At 39.6% G+C, this 17,757-nt stretch overlaps 1 protein-coding gene across 2 annotated transcripts in view; it reads right to left on the bottom strand.

Annotated features, from left to right (window-relative positions):
- PRKD1 (protein kinase D1) overlaps nt 1-17,261 on the bottom strand; it is a 315,738-nt gene extending 298,477 nt beyond the window's left edge. For both annotated transcript variants that reach the window (XM_037037455.1, XM_037037456.1), the window contains exon 1: nt 16,742-17,261. In XM_037037455.1, coding sequence (XP_036893350.1) covers nt 16,742-17,005 — 264 coding nt within the window. In that variant the 5' untranslated portion in view covers nt 17,006-17,261. The remainder of the gene's footprint in view (nt 1-16,741) is intronic.
- Nucleotides 17,262-17,757: the final 496 nt, after the last annotated feature.

The raw sequence follows: 17,757 nt of genomic DNA, 5'->3' as shown, positions 1-17,757 counted from the left end.
TGGATCTACACTGCCAAGGGGATCCACGCCTGCCCCAGCTAACAGCACTGGGGTTTATGCAGACTGAACCAACCCAAGAGGACAACTGCAAAATTCTGATAGGAAGGGAACTCCACGAATTATGTAAGATCACATAATTATTTCAGGGGTGGAAAACATCTTTCAAACACAGGAATATTTTAAATTAAATATAGAAAAGTATAAGAGAACCAAACCCATAATATTAATATTTTTATGCATATTATATACATATAATTAAGCAATTCATTTTGGCTTATGTATATGGCATTGGAACATTTAAGAGCTTAAACATGTTCTAGCTGAATTCATTGGGGTGACATTAGTTAATAAAATTATATAGGTTTCAGGTGTACAATTCTATAATATATCATCTGTATATTGTATTGTGTGCTCACCATCCCAAGTCTCCTTCCATCACCATATACCCTCTCCTATCTTCCCCCACCCCCATTTCCCTCTGGCAATCACCACAGTGTTGTCCGTGTCTATGAGGGATTTTTTCTTTGCTTAATCTCTTCACCTTTTTTTCACCCAGCCACCAACTCCCTGCCTCTCTGACAGCTATGGGTCTGTTCTCTGTATCAATGAGTCTGTTTCTATTTTGTTTGTTAGTTTATTTTGTTTATTAGATTCCACATATAAGTGAAATCATATGGTACCTGTCTTCCTCTGACTGGCTTATTTCACTTAGCATAATGTTCTCCAGGTCCTACCATGCTGTCACAAAAGGTAAGAGTTCCTTCTTTTTCAACAGCTGAGTAGTAGTATTTTGTATTTAAAGACTTATGTTTCATCTATTAGATGTATAAGAATTACATAATAACTTATAAAGGTTTGTCAAGAAGGTGATTGCAATTTTTAAAGGAAATCAAATATATTAAATTTAGACATTTAATTTAAAATGTTAGAAAATGTCCAATTAATTCAGTTTGTAAAGGATACTAATAATTCTTCAAAGGTTCTTAAAGGGAATTGTTACAATAGGCTAGACTTAAAAAATATAACTATTTATAAGTTGTATCAAAAGATTAAAACTAATAACTGGACTTGTAACCTTAATAATGTCAATATTAAATTCGAAAAGCAAAGTAAATATCTGAAAAGCCTTTTCTTCACACAAAAATTACCTCAAGGGCACTGAACATTTTATATTTAAAAATAGACATAGACATAGTATCAAGTGAAAAAAACAAATAAAATAATATATGAGTTATGATGAGCATATTCATTCACTACAGAAAAATTAAAAAGCCTGAGAAGATATTCACCAAAATATTAACTGTATTTAACTGAGTGGTGTGATCCACTTGGCAGCTTGTCTGAATTTCTCACCTTTTCTGCAGTGAATGTCAGGAAGTAGTTTCCTCTTACTGCCGTAACCAACTACCACAAACTTAGCGGCTTTAAAAAACACAAATGTATTCTCTTACAGTTCTGGAGATCAGAAGTCCAAAATCAGTTTTACTGTACCAAAGTCAAGGTGTGGTTGGTTCCTTTTCCCAACTAAAGGAGAATCATTTTTCTTGCCTTTTTCAGCTTCCAGCGCTGACTCTTATCGCTTAGCTCAAGACCCCTTCCTCGCATCACTGCAACCAGTAGTTTGCTCTTGTCCCAGCTCTCTCACTACCCCAAAGCTAACTCTTCCTGTTTCCTCCTACAAGAACCCCAGCGTTCCTTGGCTCAGAGCCCATTTTCTCCATCTTCAGTCAGTAATGGGCAATCAAGTCCTTCTTATGCTTGGACTTTCTCCTGTTTTTCAGCTTATCTGTCTGACTTAACCTGAAAGACTCTCCACTTTTTTAAAAATATATTTTATGATTGTGCTATTACAGTTGTCCCATTTTCCACCCCTTTATTCCCCTCCACCCTGCACCTCCCTCACACCAGAATTTCCCACTTAGTTCATGTCTGTGGGTCATACATACAAGTTCTTTGACTTCTCCATTCCCCATACTATTCTTAACCTCCCCCTGTCTATTTTGTACCTACCACCTATGCTTCTTATTGCCTGTACCTTTTCCCCCATTCTCCCCTCCCCCTCCCCACTGATAAGCCTCCCTGTGAGATTCTCCAGTTTCAAAGACTCATGATTGGTTTGGGTCCAAACAGACAATCCAGGATAATCTTCCCATCTGAAAACCCTTAATTTACTCCCAACTACAAAGCCTCTTTTGCCATAAAAGTAACATTCAGGGGATAAGGATATGGACATCTTTGAGGGTCATTATTCAGCATATCACATGTGGTGACTTTATAATTGTTAAAATAAACAATTATTTAAGTGAAGTATACAGATTACAATTTTCTATGTAGGGACAATTCTAAACCAAAATGATTATACAAAATCAAGTTCCTTTTCAAATGGCTTCAGACCCACTGACTTGCATTATTTTTCAGGAGCCAGATCTTTCAACATTATAATTTCTGAATCTATAATTCTTAATATTTCTTTAACAGCACATTTATCAACAGAAACAAAATGTAGAGTAATACCTATATATTACTCAAAACTCATAAACTTGAGTTTTGAGGTTTGAAACACAAACTCATGTATGTGTTTCATCCAGGCAATGCTGGTGAACATCTAAAGGAAAAATGTGAGCTACAGCCAATACATTGTTATTGCGGAGTAACACAATTTCCAAAATTTATCTTCCTTATTTGCCTACTTGCTTTTAAAATATAAAACAAGTTTTTAAATAATCAGGGACATTTTTGTACAACTTCTCTTCTTTTGCTAACCACGTTGTATTTCCTCCAGAGCAGAGAGCACAACAGAGTCCAAGTTTTAAACTACAATAGTGTTATCCTCATGCTGCATGAAAGTCTACGTTCTTCATTTTGTTTTGTTTGTTTGTTTGTTTGTTTGCCTTTGTGGTGGTTGCCAGGGATGCCGAGGCTTCAAGGCTGCTCTTTCTGTTTACCTGCTTGAACTAATAAAGGTAGCATGAGCTACCAGAATAACTTCAATTTTTTGGCTGCTTGATACCAAAAAAAGCACGTATCAATCACAGTATTTTGATTAACATTGACTGGTTGGAAAAATAGAGCTAAAGTTACTTTAGATGTTACATTCAAAGTGAGATCCAATTAGTTTATGAAATCTATTCTAAATGCTAGTTGTCCTCTCATCACTAAGCTATACTGAAACTTTTGCTCAAAGAAGATAACATTCTAAGCAAACAAAGGTTGAATTTATTTTTATTTTCAGCTTACAACTCAAAGTGACATGGTTACTTTTGCCAACCCCTGTACAGAATCATGACTTTTTATGAAGTAAACTCTAAATGTTAAGTTTTGTTTTCATCTTTAAGTGTACAAGATTTTTTGGCTAAAAGGTAATACAATATCTGCCTTCAAATTTTCCTTTTGTTTTTTGGTTTTGTTTTTTAACTTAAAACTTTATAATGTTTATCATTGAACAGACAATGAAAAGCATTCCAGGACAATGGGTAGAAACTGGGAATCTTCTGGACAAGTAGGTATATGGTCACTCTATTTAGTATGTTAGTAGCTCTACTCCACTCCATTAGTCCACTCTGTCAGTAGGTTCACTTTTGCTCCCTATTCTTCCCAAAGAATTGAAAAAAGCAACAATTATGCAAGATCTAGTTTTTTATTCTTTGAAAGTCTATGCAAACTCTTGAATTTATTTGAATATTCTAGAGGTCTACATCCCATGTGACAACTAATTCTACATTAGCAGATGAAATTCACAATCTGTCACAGGGAAGGGGATAAAGCCTTCTGGTCTAAGAACTACTCAGAAACTAGTAAATTATTTCTCAGCACTGGTTAATCGGTAAAGAGCTAGGTATGAGAATCCACCGTACGACTCTTTGAACGAGTGATGCCCTGTGTTCCACTAGGTGAAAGTGGGCTACATGACGAGAAGGCTTACAAAGCATAGTACTGGACTAGCAGACATCTAGTCAAAAGCAAATTCACTATGTAACTTCTAAACTATTAAAGCTGGAAAAGTTCCAAATATATCAAAAAGAGGCAATATGTCAAGTACCTTGTTAGGCCATTAGGGATGAATAAGTACTATATGCTTCCTAATAGTCATTCAGTGTCAGAACCCTTAGAATTGAATTCAATTACAAATACACTTTTGATCCAATTGAATTATAGATATACTTTGGGCTAAATCATGTCATCTACCTATATATACAACATATATAAGCAGACATTTCTGTAAAACCTAAAGAGAGTACAACTACTGGACAATGGAAGTGCTGGTCTTCGCCCTGCAGATGGTCACTACAAAGGAATGTAAGGCAATTCGCAATTAGGATTGGCTAGTACAACTGAAGTGGAAAGAAAGCCCCTCTAGCCTGTGACTGACCATGCACAAGTGGGAGTAAATTTGCCTTAGGATGGATACATTCACAACTGACCAAAAATAAACGAACAAATCACAAATACATAAAATGTAAAAAAAAGAGAAAACAGATTTGCAAAGCATGATCTTTCACATACTGACAATCCAAATACTTCTCAAACGAAAAGCAACCACTGCAAGGCACTTTTCTTAAGAACCCTTATACATTTTCTCAGCATCAAAGTACTATTCAAGAAGAAATGACTCATTGATTTACAATGATAACTAAGAATCTTTATGTCTACTAGTCTTGAGCCATGAACCATGCATGGGCTTACCACAATCACTTCCCAAAAACACCCCTGTGTCCACAGGTCATTGGAAGGAAGTGTTGTGAACCAATCTAGGCCGATTTAATCACACATAGTAATTAACTCCTTTGGATACAGAATAGTGTCTGGAAGTTTATTTTTTTAGCAGTTCATTTTTCACTGTATTTTTGCCATTACTATTTATCATCCTTATGCCCTCTTCCGCCTCCACTCACCCTCCTCGCCCCCAATGATCCCTACACTGTTGTCTGTGTCCATGAGTTCTTTTTCTTTTTTGCTCAGTGAGTCTATCCCCCAGCCTGGTGTCTGGAAATTTAAAGATTGGTAAGGATTGGCTATTCCCACATCTTTTTACCAGGGTACAATGAAAGCAAATTTCAAATCAAATTCTGCTACACAAATATTTATTTTAAAAAATTAAGAAACACATTATAGTTCCTAGGACACCTCCAGGGTAAGGAATGTCTCTAAAATACTGTAGGCAGTCATATATCCCCAATGGCGCTAATACCCCTGATGACAGTCCACTTCTAACATTTCTTTGTGAATCATCAGTACCTGGAGTAGGTACCTTGCCACCAATAAAAGAAGCCTTGTCATGGTGGCCTCCAAAATGGCTAGAATTCTAGCTGACCACGAAGTAGGATGTGAATTCCAGACGAGGTAAGCCTTCCAGACTAAGATATAATTTGAACTAACATAAAAATAATACCACACGGTCAAAGCTGAATTATTTTTCTGTACATTTCAGCCAACATAATAGGAAGTTTGACATTCCCTCCCTCCTCCACAATCTACTAATTCCTAATCCCGTACACAGATCCAGGGCCATGTCAGTCCTCCCTGGTTTTAGGACTGGGGATAGTGAAGAGACTAAAGAATTGGGACTGTGCTTTTTTACTCGGTAGCTGTGTGATTTGAGGTAACGATTTAACCTTTCTCACCTTTAGTTTCCTCATCTTAAAAATGGAGAGAAAATGACCACCACAAAGGGTTATTTGTGAAAATCAGACATGACAAAGGAGGAGAAGCAGATACAGTTACACAGACTAAATGACACTGGGAAGGTTTTTTCCCTGGAGCCTCCAGTCTGCAAGTCATTGTAACTGTGAGGCCCTGGAACCCAGTGGCCCACAGCCCAGTGTCCTCAAGCTTGTTGAATCATGGTGGTGCGCTCTTTGAACCCCTCATCTGTGACATCCTGAAAACTTCCTATTCTTCTTGGAAAAAGCCACCCGCTGGAGCTCTCCCCACTGCTATCCATGAGTTACCTAGTGGGGCCACCTTGCTAACTCAATCACAGGAGGTTGGGCTTCATTGTCTGCTTTTTCTGCCCTTGGGTGCCACAGTCTCAGGATCCCACAGGTCTTGCCTAGTCTTGCCTGTCGGGTCTGTTCTCCACCACTGACTCAACACCATCCACAAAGCCGAACAGCCACCTTCCCTGCTCTCACCATTCCCCCCACTCTTCCCACTTTTGACAACGGTGAAAGCGACAGCTGTTTGCCCCAAACCACGGCTTGCCCTCCAGTGTCACATTCCGATGGGCTAACTGGACTAACCAGTCTCTGAATTAAATTACAGCTCTGCTGGTCACCCCCATTCTTAGTTGCAGCTTTCCATATTGGGGATACAGACAAAGCCTTTTAAAGATGATGAGTGAGTGCAAAGACTCTAGGGATGGTTCAGAACAGACAGTACGACTCACCTTTCTGGAAACGGAGGAGTATTCTCCTGTCCCACCCTAATAATTTGATTCCTTGACCAAGAAATCACCCTTAGGCATCTCCAGATTCCTCTTATTCCCTACACCAGGTGCCCTGAAGCCCTTAGTATGTCCCTCCCTGAAGCTGGTCTTGATCTCCTGGCCCTCTCAGCAGGATGTAGCTACTTTAAGTATTATAACTATTCAGCTGTAAAAAAAGAAAATTTTACCATTTGCAACAGTATGGATGGACCTAGAGAACACTATACTAAGCAAAGTAAGCCAGTCAGAAAAAGACAAATACCATATGATTTCACTCATATGTGGAATCTAATGAGCTGAAATAACAAGCAACACAGAGAAAAACTCATAGATGGAGAGCAGATAACAGCCATGCAGGGGAGGTTAGGGGTGGAGATTTGAGGGAAAGGGAAAAAGGACTCATGGACGCAGTCATGAGTGCGGTCAACAGTGCGGTGATTGCTGGGGAGAGTGGGGTATAAAGGCACAAATTAGTAATGGAAAAAAAACACAGTAAAGATTAGCTTTAAAAAAAAACAAAAAGAACTCCTGGTCCTACCCAGAGGCCCTTTAAGACTACCAGACTATGACTATTTCTCAAAAACCTGAGTATTTGAGAGAGAGGAAAAAAACTGTTGATGTTTAATTAATTAAAAGGTTCAGACAGTGTCATGAATAAACTATTTGACCAGTGACAGGTGGCATAATTCAATCAGTTAAGTTCTCTGGAATATAACTCAAGTACCTGAACCAGAGAGAACTAAATCCCTGGTCTTTCTCTGGCTATAGTTAACCATTAAAAACAAAGTGAAAATTCCATAATCATCCAACAGTTACTCTATCATTTGTGTGACTGACTTAGACAAACTAGGAAAAGGTTTTAATTTTTTGGTATGTATAATACTGGCCACTTAAAATCTTTCTTAATACTTTAATGGTTTAATTTTTAATAATAATTAATAAAAATCATTTGCTTACAAAGCCTAAATTTATAGCAACATAAATCTAGCCAAATAAATTTCAAGCAAAAAATTCTTAGTCAAATTATCTACAAAAAATATATATAAAAAGCAAACTAATGGTATATGGGTTTCATATTTGAATGAACTGTTTTATTTGATGTACAAATACATTTTTGTTTGTGACTTATTTTGCCAAATCAGGTTTTGATTATATGCAGATTTTTTCCCATATCATTGTTCTTTTCATTTTTTAAACGATTTTTCTTTACTCAATTTTTTAGAGGGCGGAAGGGAGAGGGAAAGAGAGTAAAAGAAACAACAATGTGTGGTTGTCAAGGTGTGGCACATTGGCACTGAGCCCCCGACCCCTGCCAGTGGAGACCTGGCCTGCAACCCAGGCATGCTCCCCAACTGGGAATCAAACCAGCAACCCTTTGATTCACAGGCTGGCACTCAACCACTGAGCCACACCAGCCAGAGCTTCACCCCATTGTTTTTGAAAAAGGAAATAGACTTGGATATTTATTTCACATGTTTAATAATACTCTTTAATTGGATATTAACTGTCCATTATTTGTGGGACAAACATTACAGCTGACCCTTGAACAACATAGGTTTGAACTGCCTGGGGCGACTTATATAGAGCTTTCTTTTTTAAAATAAATACTGTAAATATATTTTCTTTCATCTGATAGTCTTAATATCATTTTTCTTTCCTCTAACTAACTTTACTGTAGGACTACAGTAAATGATACATATAAGATTCAAAATATGCATTAACCAACTGTTTATGTTATCAGTAAGACTTCTAGTCAACAGTAGGCTATGAGTAGTTAAGTTTTCGGGGAGTCAAAAGTTATATACAGATTTCAAACTGCGTACGAGGGGTTGGGAGAAACAGTGCCTCTAACACCCACGTTTTCCTAGGGTCAACGGCATGCTGAAGCAAGCTTCAGCCGCAGTAAGGAATAACATCTCACAGGTATGACAGTCCCTCCAGCTATCTGAACTAATGAAAGATATATCTAAATTTTTTTCTTTTTTTATCAAAATAGTTAAACAATTTTCTGGCTAATACAGTGTATGTTTCTTTTACTAACAAGAAAATATATAACATTGCACTACAGACTCCAAAGCCTTAGATTACCAATAATACCAATTATTATGCATATTCATATCTTTTGATCATATTTTATCTCATTCATGCTTTTTATTTCTTTTATGATATACATGTAAAAAAAGTGCTGCTGACAGTTAGGGAGAGAGGCATTCAGAAATTCTTGAAATTGTGCCTGAATCCAAGCAGTAAATTCAACAAATTCCTCATCAATCAGTGGTTTAGTCAGAATAGCAGCTACGAACCAGTAAAGAATGCATCATTTTTTTCCTTTTTACCAAAATAAGTTGGACAAAATTCCTGCATGTTTGTATACTTAAAAATCTAATTTTCATATTTGCCAACATTGTATCAACTGTCTAGCTTTAGCCAAAGAAAACCTTTTTGCAACTTTGGAAAAAACTTCTATATGGAAACTGTAAATCTAAACAGGCATAATTGTGTCTCAATATGTGGTATTTTACACCAATTCTTATCTTTATAGGTATACAAATTATATGATATTCCATAATGGCCATAGCAGCCATTCATTTAAAGCTTTTTGTTTTTAAATCATCTGGTTTCTATGTAAGACTAGAAAGACAGAGTAAGAAAGAGAATAATGAAGGTTTTTCTGATACCAAGTAACTTCAAGTGATGCTGTCATAATTGGTTTTTAATGGTACAAAAATATTTGGTTGAGAGTATCAGAGGAATTTCTGGAAGAAATTTGACACTCTTGTAGATGGAAAAGAATTTGGAATATATGTGAGGAAAATAACCATTTTCTCTGTATTTAAATTCTATCAACGGGAAAATAAAATTGATGCATTTTTTTCTTGTTTGTGTTTTTCTAATGTATTCCAACATCAAGAAAATTTAAGACACCGAAAACTCATTTTGAAAACCTCTCTAGCATAATGCTAGGGAAATTTATAGGTAAGCACTATCTTTTTATAAAAAAAAAAACCTACATTTTTACCTGTTTTCACATTTGGGCTGAGACCTTCCAGATGAACCAAAAATGAATGCAGAGGTCAGAGGTCAAAAAGATTAGTTATCCCCAACACTTAGAAACAAAGCAAACAGCAAACAAATATAAAAATAAAACAAAGAACTCTCATGTTATGATCAAACCCTGTGGAACTGCATTTTACCTACTTCTACTCCAATCCGATTTCAGCCCCACTATCTAATTATTAGACTGGTTTCTAGGTATAGTTTGAGAACCTATTCAATAACTAACATAAGCACGCGCACACACCCGTTTCATGAATTAACTATTCCACCATCCTCTAAAAGATGGATAAAGTGCCCTGGCCAGGTGGCTCAGTTCAAGGGAGCATCGTCCCATACACCAAAAGGTTGCAGGTTTGATTCCCATTCTGGGCACATACCTAGGTTGCAGGTTCCATCCCCAGAGCAGCAAGGGAGGCAACTGATCAGCGTTTCTGTCTCCATGTTTCTCTCTGTCTCTCTCTCTCTCTAAAACCAATAACCATATTCTTGAGTGAGGGTTTCAAAAAATATTTTTAAATGGATAAATAATTACTGATTGTAGCAGTCTAAAGGTTTGGTAAATGGCGCATGGGCTTCTATGAGAGAATGGGACTTGTGACTGGCTTAGCCAAACTGCTAACTTAATCACTCCCTGGTAAAATTGCCTCCACCCCAACATAACACCTCTGTATGTGTACAGCCAACTATGACCTATTAGCTATTCATCAGACAGAACAATTTAGAAAACAACATCTAGACGCCAGCATGACAGCCAAGTAGGATCCCCATGAAGCCATTTCTTCTTTATATCAAGAGCTGATTTGCAAAGGAACTTCCGACTTCAGTTTTCAGGACCAGATTTGAGAATCATTATGTTGCCAAGTGTTGCACCATTACCTATTTAATTTTTCTTACTGTTAAATATTTATTTATTAAATGGCACTCTGTCCTAATATGTTTTTCTGTTTTCCCCCCTTTACCCACCTCCACCCAACACCTGCCACCCCCTCAAGCAATCCCCACATCATTCATTGCTCATGTCCATTGGTCATGAGTACAAATTCTTCATCTACTCCATTTGAAATCCCCACTTTACATAAAGCAATCTCCACTTTACATCCCCATGGCTATTCTGTAACTACCTGTTTGTACTTCTTAATCTCCTTACCTCTTCACCCATTCCCCCACACCCCTCTCCCAACTGGCAACCATCAAAATGCTCTCAGTATTCCTTATCAGTGATTCTGTCTCTGTTCTTGTTGGCTTAGTTTTTTTTAGATTCAATTGTTGGTAGATATGTGTTTATTGCAAAGTTATGGTTCATAGTTTTGATCTTTTTCTTAAATAAGTTTCTTCAATATTTCACATAATAATGGTCTAGTAATGATGAACTTCTTTAGTTTTTTTCTTGTCTGGGAAGCTCTTTAGCTGCATCATTAACTATTTTAATGTCCCTTTTTTATCCAGTGAAATAGCACTGGAATTATTTGCAATTGGAAAGAAATGAACTTGATAAGAATAACACAAAGTGATGAAGATATGCTTTACTTTTATTATCATATGTGTTTTTCATTTGGCAATAATCCAATTACTTCTTGTGGAATTCTGAAAGGTTGAGATTTGAGAGGCAGATTCGAAATGCAACTACTCCCAAAATTGCTCTACTACAGAGGACAGAGAAAAGATAATGTCATGTGGGCCTTACAGCTACATTGCTTTTTTGATACTATAATAGTAATTATATATTTAGATAAGAAGAAGATAAGACAGTACACCGTTCATCTGTTAGCAAGGCAGTATGCTAGTCTGTAAAGTCTCAGAGTACCAATAATCCTATTCATTATGCACCTCTTTACCAGGCAGTATATTTAATGTTTTATAGTTATTATCCTTTATCTTCAAAGCAATCTTAGATAAGTCACAACCACACATTCACAGGCTTACAAATGTGTTTGGATGATTTGGTAAGGTCATTAAAAAGTCATTCATGCATAAACTGATGAAGACCTGCATATAATTATCTCACCAAAAAAGTAATAATAATCAGCAAAATAAAGTTTTAAATCTCCCTTAATAGTTATGACAGCTGTCTGCTGAAACCAAACCATACAATCATCAAGTATGGGGCAAGTTTTCAAACTTGATTAATAATTTCCAGCCCCACACCTATCCTCACTACTATATAACCACACACTATAGCTCTTACAGAAAATTTTTCCAAATTTATTTCATTCCCAGACCTAAATGCCTAAATTAATTCATATATATGTCAAAGAGCCAGTCATCCAATTCATCCCAGCCCAAAGACTGTAAGGTTGAATGCCTTTAACTTCACAGGCTCAAAGGATATTTTCCTTGTGAAAACTATTAAATAGCAGTATACAATGGTAAGAAAATGTTTTTAGTTCTGGGTACTGATAGAAAAATATAAAGCACAGCTTCTCTTTTGGATTATGAGATATATAATGAGGTCCCACTTTCTGGCAGTTTTATGTGGATAATTAGCCTTTTAAAAATATGTTTCAAAATACATTTAGAAATGTAGGTAATATAATACATGTATATGCATTATATACATGTATATAAATTATATATCTGTAAAATATATAGATATATATATATTTATTTTATAGATATATAATGTTTTAAAATATATATATATAATATATATTTTATAGATATATAATGTTTTACATATAAAATATATAAAATATAGGCATTACACATATACCACAATATAATCCTATTATACTACTAAACTTGAAAAGAAATTAAAATTATAAATATACAGCCCTGGCTGGTATAGCTAAGTGGATTGAGTTCTGGCCTGCAAACCAAAGGGTCACTTGTTCAATTCCCAGTCCGGACACATGCCTGGGTTGCGGGCCAGGTCCCCGGTTGAAGGTATGTGAGACGCAACACCACATTGATGTTTCTCTCCCTCTCTTTCTTCTTCCCTTCTCCTCTCTCTAAAACAAATAAATACATTAAAAAAATATTTAAAATTATAAATACATGGTATTAATGTTACATTAGTTCAGAATCACTTAATGAAATATCAAACCCTATACTTATCATTAAATCAGAACTCAATAGACATGCAGAATCAGAATAAAAATATACATCTAAGGCCCAAACACCATCACCAGCTTAAAAGGACTTTGTTGTCCCGTGTGCGCTGGACCAGCCAAGCAGCTAATTACTTTCACCTTTCTCAAGCTATGTAGCAGTAGAACAGCTAAAATTAACAATAAATTTAAAAATGGCACTGCAACTGTTAAGGAAACAATTTACAACTAAGAAAATGAAACAACTACAAGCAGAGTGAAGCTGCTCTCAAAACAAAGCACTCACCATGATTATTCCTTTAGTGAGCTATCTTCAGTAAAATCTCACTCTTCAGTTTCTTTGGCCATGTATGATTACAGAGCAGAACTATCAATATGCCAGGAGTCTTATTGATGTTATTACTTCATTTAAGTAAATTCAACAATGAAATATATGCTGTCTTTCTATTAGCTGCATCCCACATTCCTAAATTAATACTGTTTATTTTTTTCAAGTGTGTGTGGGTTGGCCGGGGGAGAGGTGTGTACAGATAGTTGGTGTACTCTGAAACCAAACTAATTCTTCCTTTGGACTATACTGTTCCTTGCTTCAAAACACTTCCTTCTCTTAGCCTAAATATTCAAGGTTCCTTTGATAATAGAAAGTAACAGTGTTTCAAAGTGAGGTCAATTACTGTTATTTTTTTAATAACAATAATCATGTACACTAAGAATACATTTCTTTATACACAACCAGCCTTCAAGGTTGCACACTTGCAAAGTAAAGAATAAGCATAATATAAAAACAACGTTGGGCAAATACTTCCAAAGAAGAAAGAATTAATTACATCTTACATAGTCGTACACTGTTACATACAAAAAGCAAAAGTAGAATTTTCATCTAAACTTCAAGATAAAATAATTATTTAGTTACATAATTCAGTACATACTTAGTGTACCTTGTACTTTTATGTTTAAGTAAGAATATTTATGTTGACTTACCATCAAAATTTTTCAAGTTACAATTATATGTCTGCCACTTGTCAAATCTATATAAAGAAAAACTATAGTCTAAATTCTAAATAATAACAACAATAATTTAAAGATGTTTCTCAGGCACAGGGTTTCTCTTACTAAGCCCTGTACACCTCAGTGGCTCATTCTACAGAAAATGTCCCACGGGCCCCGGGTTGGTGCAGCTCAGTGGATTGAGCGTGGGCCTGCAAACCAAAGGATTGAGGTTCGATTCCCAATAAGGGCACATGCCTGGGTTGCAGCCCAGTTCCCAACAGGGGACACATAAGAGGCAACCACACATTGATATTTCTTTCCTCTCTCCTTCCCTTCCCCTCTAAAGATAAACAAAAAAATCTTTTTTAAAAGAAAAGAAAATGCCCCATGGATGTTGCTGAAATAAACTGAATTGTCAGGTAACTCTTCCAAAGATTTAAGCTAGGCTTATCTTAGTATTTAGGGAACTCTCCAACATATAGGAAAACCCTCTTAATGCATCACAGAACAATGAAAACAGAGGACTCTGCTGAGACCAACATGAGTCTAGTCTGTCGAAACAGTAAATTGTAAATGACTTCAAACTCTCAGCGCTCTCCTAAAACATTCACTCCCCACATCTTCTCCTTCTACCCCAACATTCTTCCTCACACTGTTACCTTCAAGAAGTACTCCAAGAGAACTTGATGTCAAGGGGCAAAGGACCGCCTCTCTCTACCTTAACTCCACATTGACCATCTCTGCCATTTCTACTGTCACAAAGCAAAGAGTTTCCTGCCATCTTATGACAGACCTTCAGCCCTGTTAGCCTTGTTTCTCCCTGGGTGACAATGTATCTCAAGACAGATGATAGAAGACAGAGATGGAAACAGTCCTGTCTAGACAGACCATCCTGTAAATATTTACTTAGAGTGTCCTGAATATTAATAACTCAAATCCACATCTCTGGATCTCTCTCTCCCCTTGCGGTAACCTTCACAAATAAAAGTGCAAGTGAGATCTCACCTTGGCTACCCCAAGCAGTCAAACATTTCAAACTCTTCTTTTAAAGACAGAACTACTAGAATAAATACAAAAGAAAGAGGTTCCCATTTTAAGTCAGTCACCAGGGCTAATGATTTTCCATTTCCAGTATTTCTCTGGCATGCCCACCCCACCCTACCCCCAGCTTTGGCTCAAGTCTCAATTAGCTCACGACTGAACTTCAGTTTTCTTCCTGCCATCACATTTTTGGCATTCTAAAACATCTTCCACACCCATCTTTCAGCTGTCCTTGGTTTGATATCTCTATGGGGAAGACTACAAAGGCTTCTGGTAATCTGAGCTCCTTTTAATTTCAAGGCCTTTTCACAATTACACTTTCTCGAGAAATATCCTAGGCATTCCCCTCAGGCCTAGTGTGTTCCACAGGAGCCTAGAGCCTCGCTCCCTTTGCACCCATGCCGCTCCCTCCATACAACTTCTGTCTTGCTAACTACTAAGATAACTGAGATTCAGAATTCACTCTCCATTCAACATCCCAATCCCAAACTTCTTGAACCATACCTGTTTCTCCCTATCCTAAACTGCATTGCGGTGTGTGTGTGTGTGTGTGTGTGTGTTAAAATGGGTCAAAACACCCTGTCCTTATTAATTGGACCCAATCTGAATATTTCCTATAATTCTATCACCTGCTTTAGAATTTAGGAAAGCTAAAATTTTATACAATTGCTTTAGCTTTGGGGGATATGTTATTATACGTCGTTTAGGTGCTTATCCAGTATTCTTTAATTTACTGGTTTGCACCCTAAGAGAGATTGTTGTGGACCACAACTTCCATTAAGGGGAAGGCTTTCAGTGCTAGGACCGTGCTCTTGCTCATCTGCTACATTCTTTTCAAAATATTGAGAACGAGGAGGCCCTTGGTATGACTTGTACCAAAATTAGACAAAACATGTGATTTACATGGAAGTTACAAAAAACTGAATCGCGTGAAATATAAACTATCACTCCATTCAATAAACAAATTCCCTGGCTCTCACTGCTACCTTAGCCTAGGCTTCAGAACTTTTACAACTTCCTAGATTAGTGATTTTTCCCAGGGGCTTTTCCTAATATCCCTGTGTAGAGTGCCACAATATACAACACTCGCGCTTAGCAAACTCCATTCCAAAAGTTTAAAGAAAGCATTCATGATTATTCAAAGTGATATTATAAAGCAAGTACCAGCCAACCCTCCAGGGTTGAAATTCAGTACCTTTGCAGACCCGTCTCCACCCCCTAGACCCCGGCTGTTTACACTAAAAGGACTGGCGCCATGGTCCCCTCTCCTTTACACTCTTATCACCCCCTCCAGTCAACATTCCTCCAGATGGCTACAGAAACAACCTGAAATTCGGAATTGCACTATTAACAGTGGTGGGCCGGCTGGGTATCCTCCCCGGGTGGCCTGGCCCAGGATAATCACCCTTTTTCCAACCTGCCTTTGATGGCCGCTGTCCAAAGTTCCACGCCAAAAACTTAAGCGTACAATCTCCCGGGTGCTCCAGCGCAGTACCCCAACCCTTTAAATGCCAGTGCTCCCACTCCCAATGCCCCACTATCAGTGACCAGGATGAAAAGCAAGAAAGCTGCAACTTTCATACTGTACGTTGAAAAATTTGCTCCCATGTTCACGTAGAGGTGGGTAGCTGTGGTCTAGTCAGTTGTTTTCTCAGCTGGCCTAGTCAATCATCCTCTCTTAAAAGCTTATTTGACAGGTGAGAAGTTCCTCATCTCCAGATTATTCCAGGAACTCCTCAGCATCAATCTGAGCTGGAGAGAGGCCTAGAGTGGAAGGGAGTGGTGCTGAAACCGTGCTAAGCGTGTCCCGGGGGTACTTTGGTGCTGGAAGGAGGATTCAACGCCAGGAATGTGCTGGTCCAGGGGGAAGAGAGGGGAGCGCCGGGAAGTATTAAGGATAGGGAGAGGCGCGACCAGAAAAGGGCAATATACCTGGAAATATCCCGAAAGGAATGGAAATGGATAAGAGGATGCAGACTGGACAGAAATCGTAAATATAAGGTGGGGCAAGAGAGAACTGGAGGAGTGCCGTGCCTCGGATGCCGCCGTCGAACCTCGGCGGGTGCCAGTACTGTCCCTGAGTGCCGACGAGGCTAGCTCACTGCTGAGCCCTCTGGCTCCGAGGACGGGCAGCGCCCCCTGCGCGGCGGGAAGGGGCTGGGCTCCGAGCAGCGCGCCTTACCTTCTGGTCGACGATGGAGCAAGCCATCTCACGGACGTGCGCCAGGCTGTAGTCCCCGGACGAGTCCTGTAGCAGCAGCACCGGCTCGCGGCTCAGGCCGATCTGCAGATGGAACGAGATGCCCCCGGCCGGGGCTGCGATCGGAGCCAGGAACGGCGAGGGCCCTGGCCCCGACCCCGGGACCAGCGCGGCGGCAGCTGCTGCCGCAGCCGCGGCCACGGGTAGCAACGGGCTGGGCGGCCGCAGAGCCGGAGGGGTGCTCATCGCTTGGCCGGGCGTGCGGAGGGCAGCCGAGGGTGGCTGAAAAGTTTTGCTGCCGCGGAGCCGGGAGCGTCCTTCTCCAAGAGCCAAGGCGGAAAATAAAAACTTTCCGGAAAAGTCCCCGCGCGGGGGGAGGACTAGTCTGAGGTTCTGGAGGGAAAAGGGAGGAGGGAAAATGGCCGAGGCGGGAGAATTGCACGGCCGGGAGCGCGAGCGCCGCGCAAAGGAGGCGCTGCTGCCGAGCAGCAGCCGCCGCGGCGGGCTCCGAGGGACAGGGCGGCAGGTCAGCCGGGCCAGGGCGCCGGGGGGGCGGGGCGGGGGGCGTGAGAGGCGGGGCAGAAGAACTGGGGGCGGGCACTGCGCTGCCACCACGGAGCGGGCGCGGGGGAGCGGCCGCAGTGGCCGCAGGGTGCTGGGTCACCGCCCCGCCACCCGCCCCGCCACCCCGCCGCCGGCGGTTCCTGGGGCCTGAACTCCACTAGTCGAGTCAGGACGGAGCGCCCGGGCTCGGAGCCGCCTCCGCGGTGCGATTCGTCCCTCCCCGCGGGGACTCCTGTCTCCGCTAGCCCGGCCGTCCGACTGCCTACGGATGGGACAGAGAGAGCTTCCTGCGACCCGCTGCCCCTGGCCTCGCGCTTCCCGGTTCCCACAGACCCTACCGCCTCTTCCAAAAGCCCAAGGACTGGCACTTCTACTAGTAAGGTGATCTGTGATGGATCCCAGGATACCGAGCCCTGCAATTCCCCTTGGGTGTT

The sequence above is a fragment of the Sturnira hondurensis genome, unplaced genomic scaffold, assembly GCF_014824575.4.
Source record: "Sturnira hondurensis isolate 20B ecotype Veracruz unplaced genomic scaffold, ASM1482457v3 Scaffold0023357, whole genome shotgun sequence".
Lineage (NCBI taxonomy): Eukaryota > Metazoa > Chordata > Mammalia > Chiroptera > Phyllostomidae > Sturnira > Sturnira hondurensis.
This window is presented reverse-complemented; position numbering and strand designations above follow the sequence as displayed.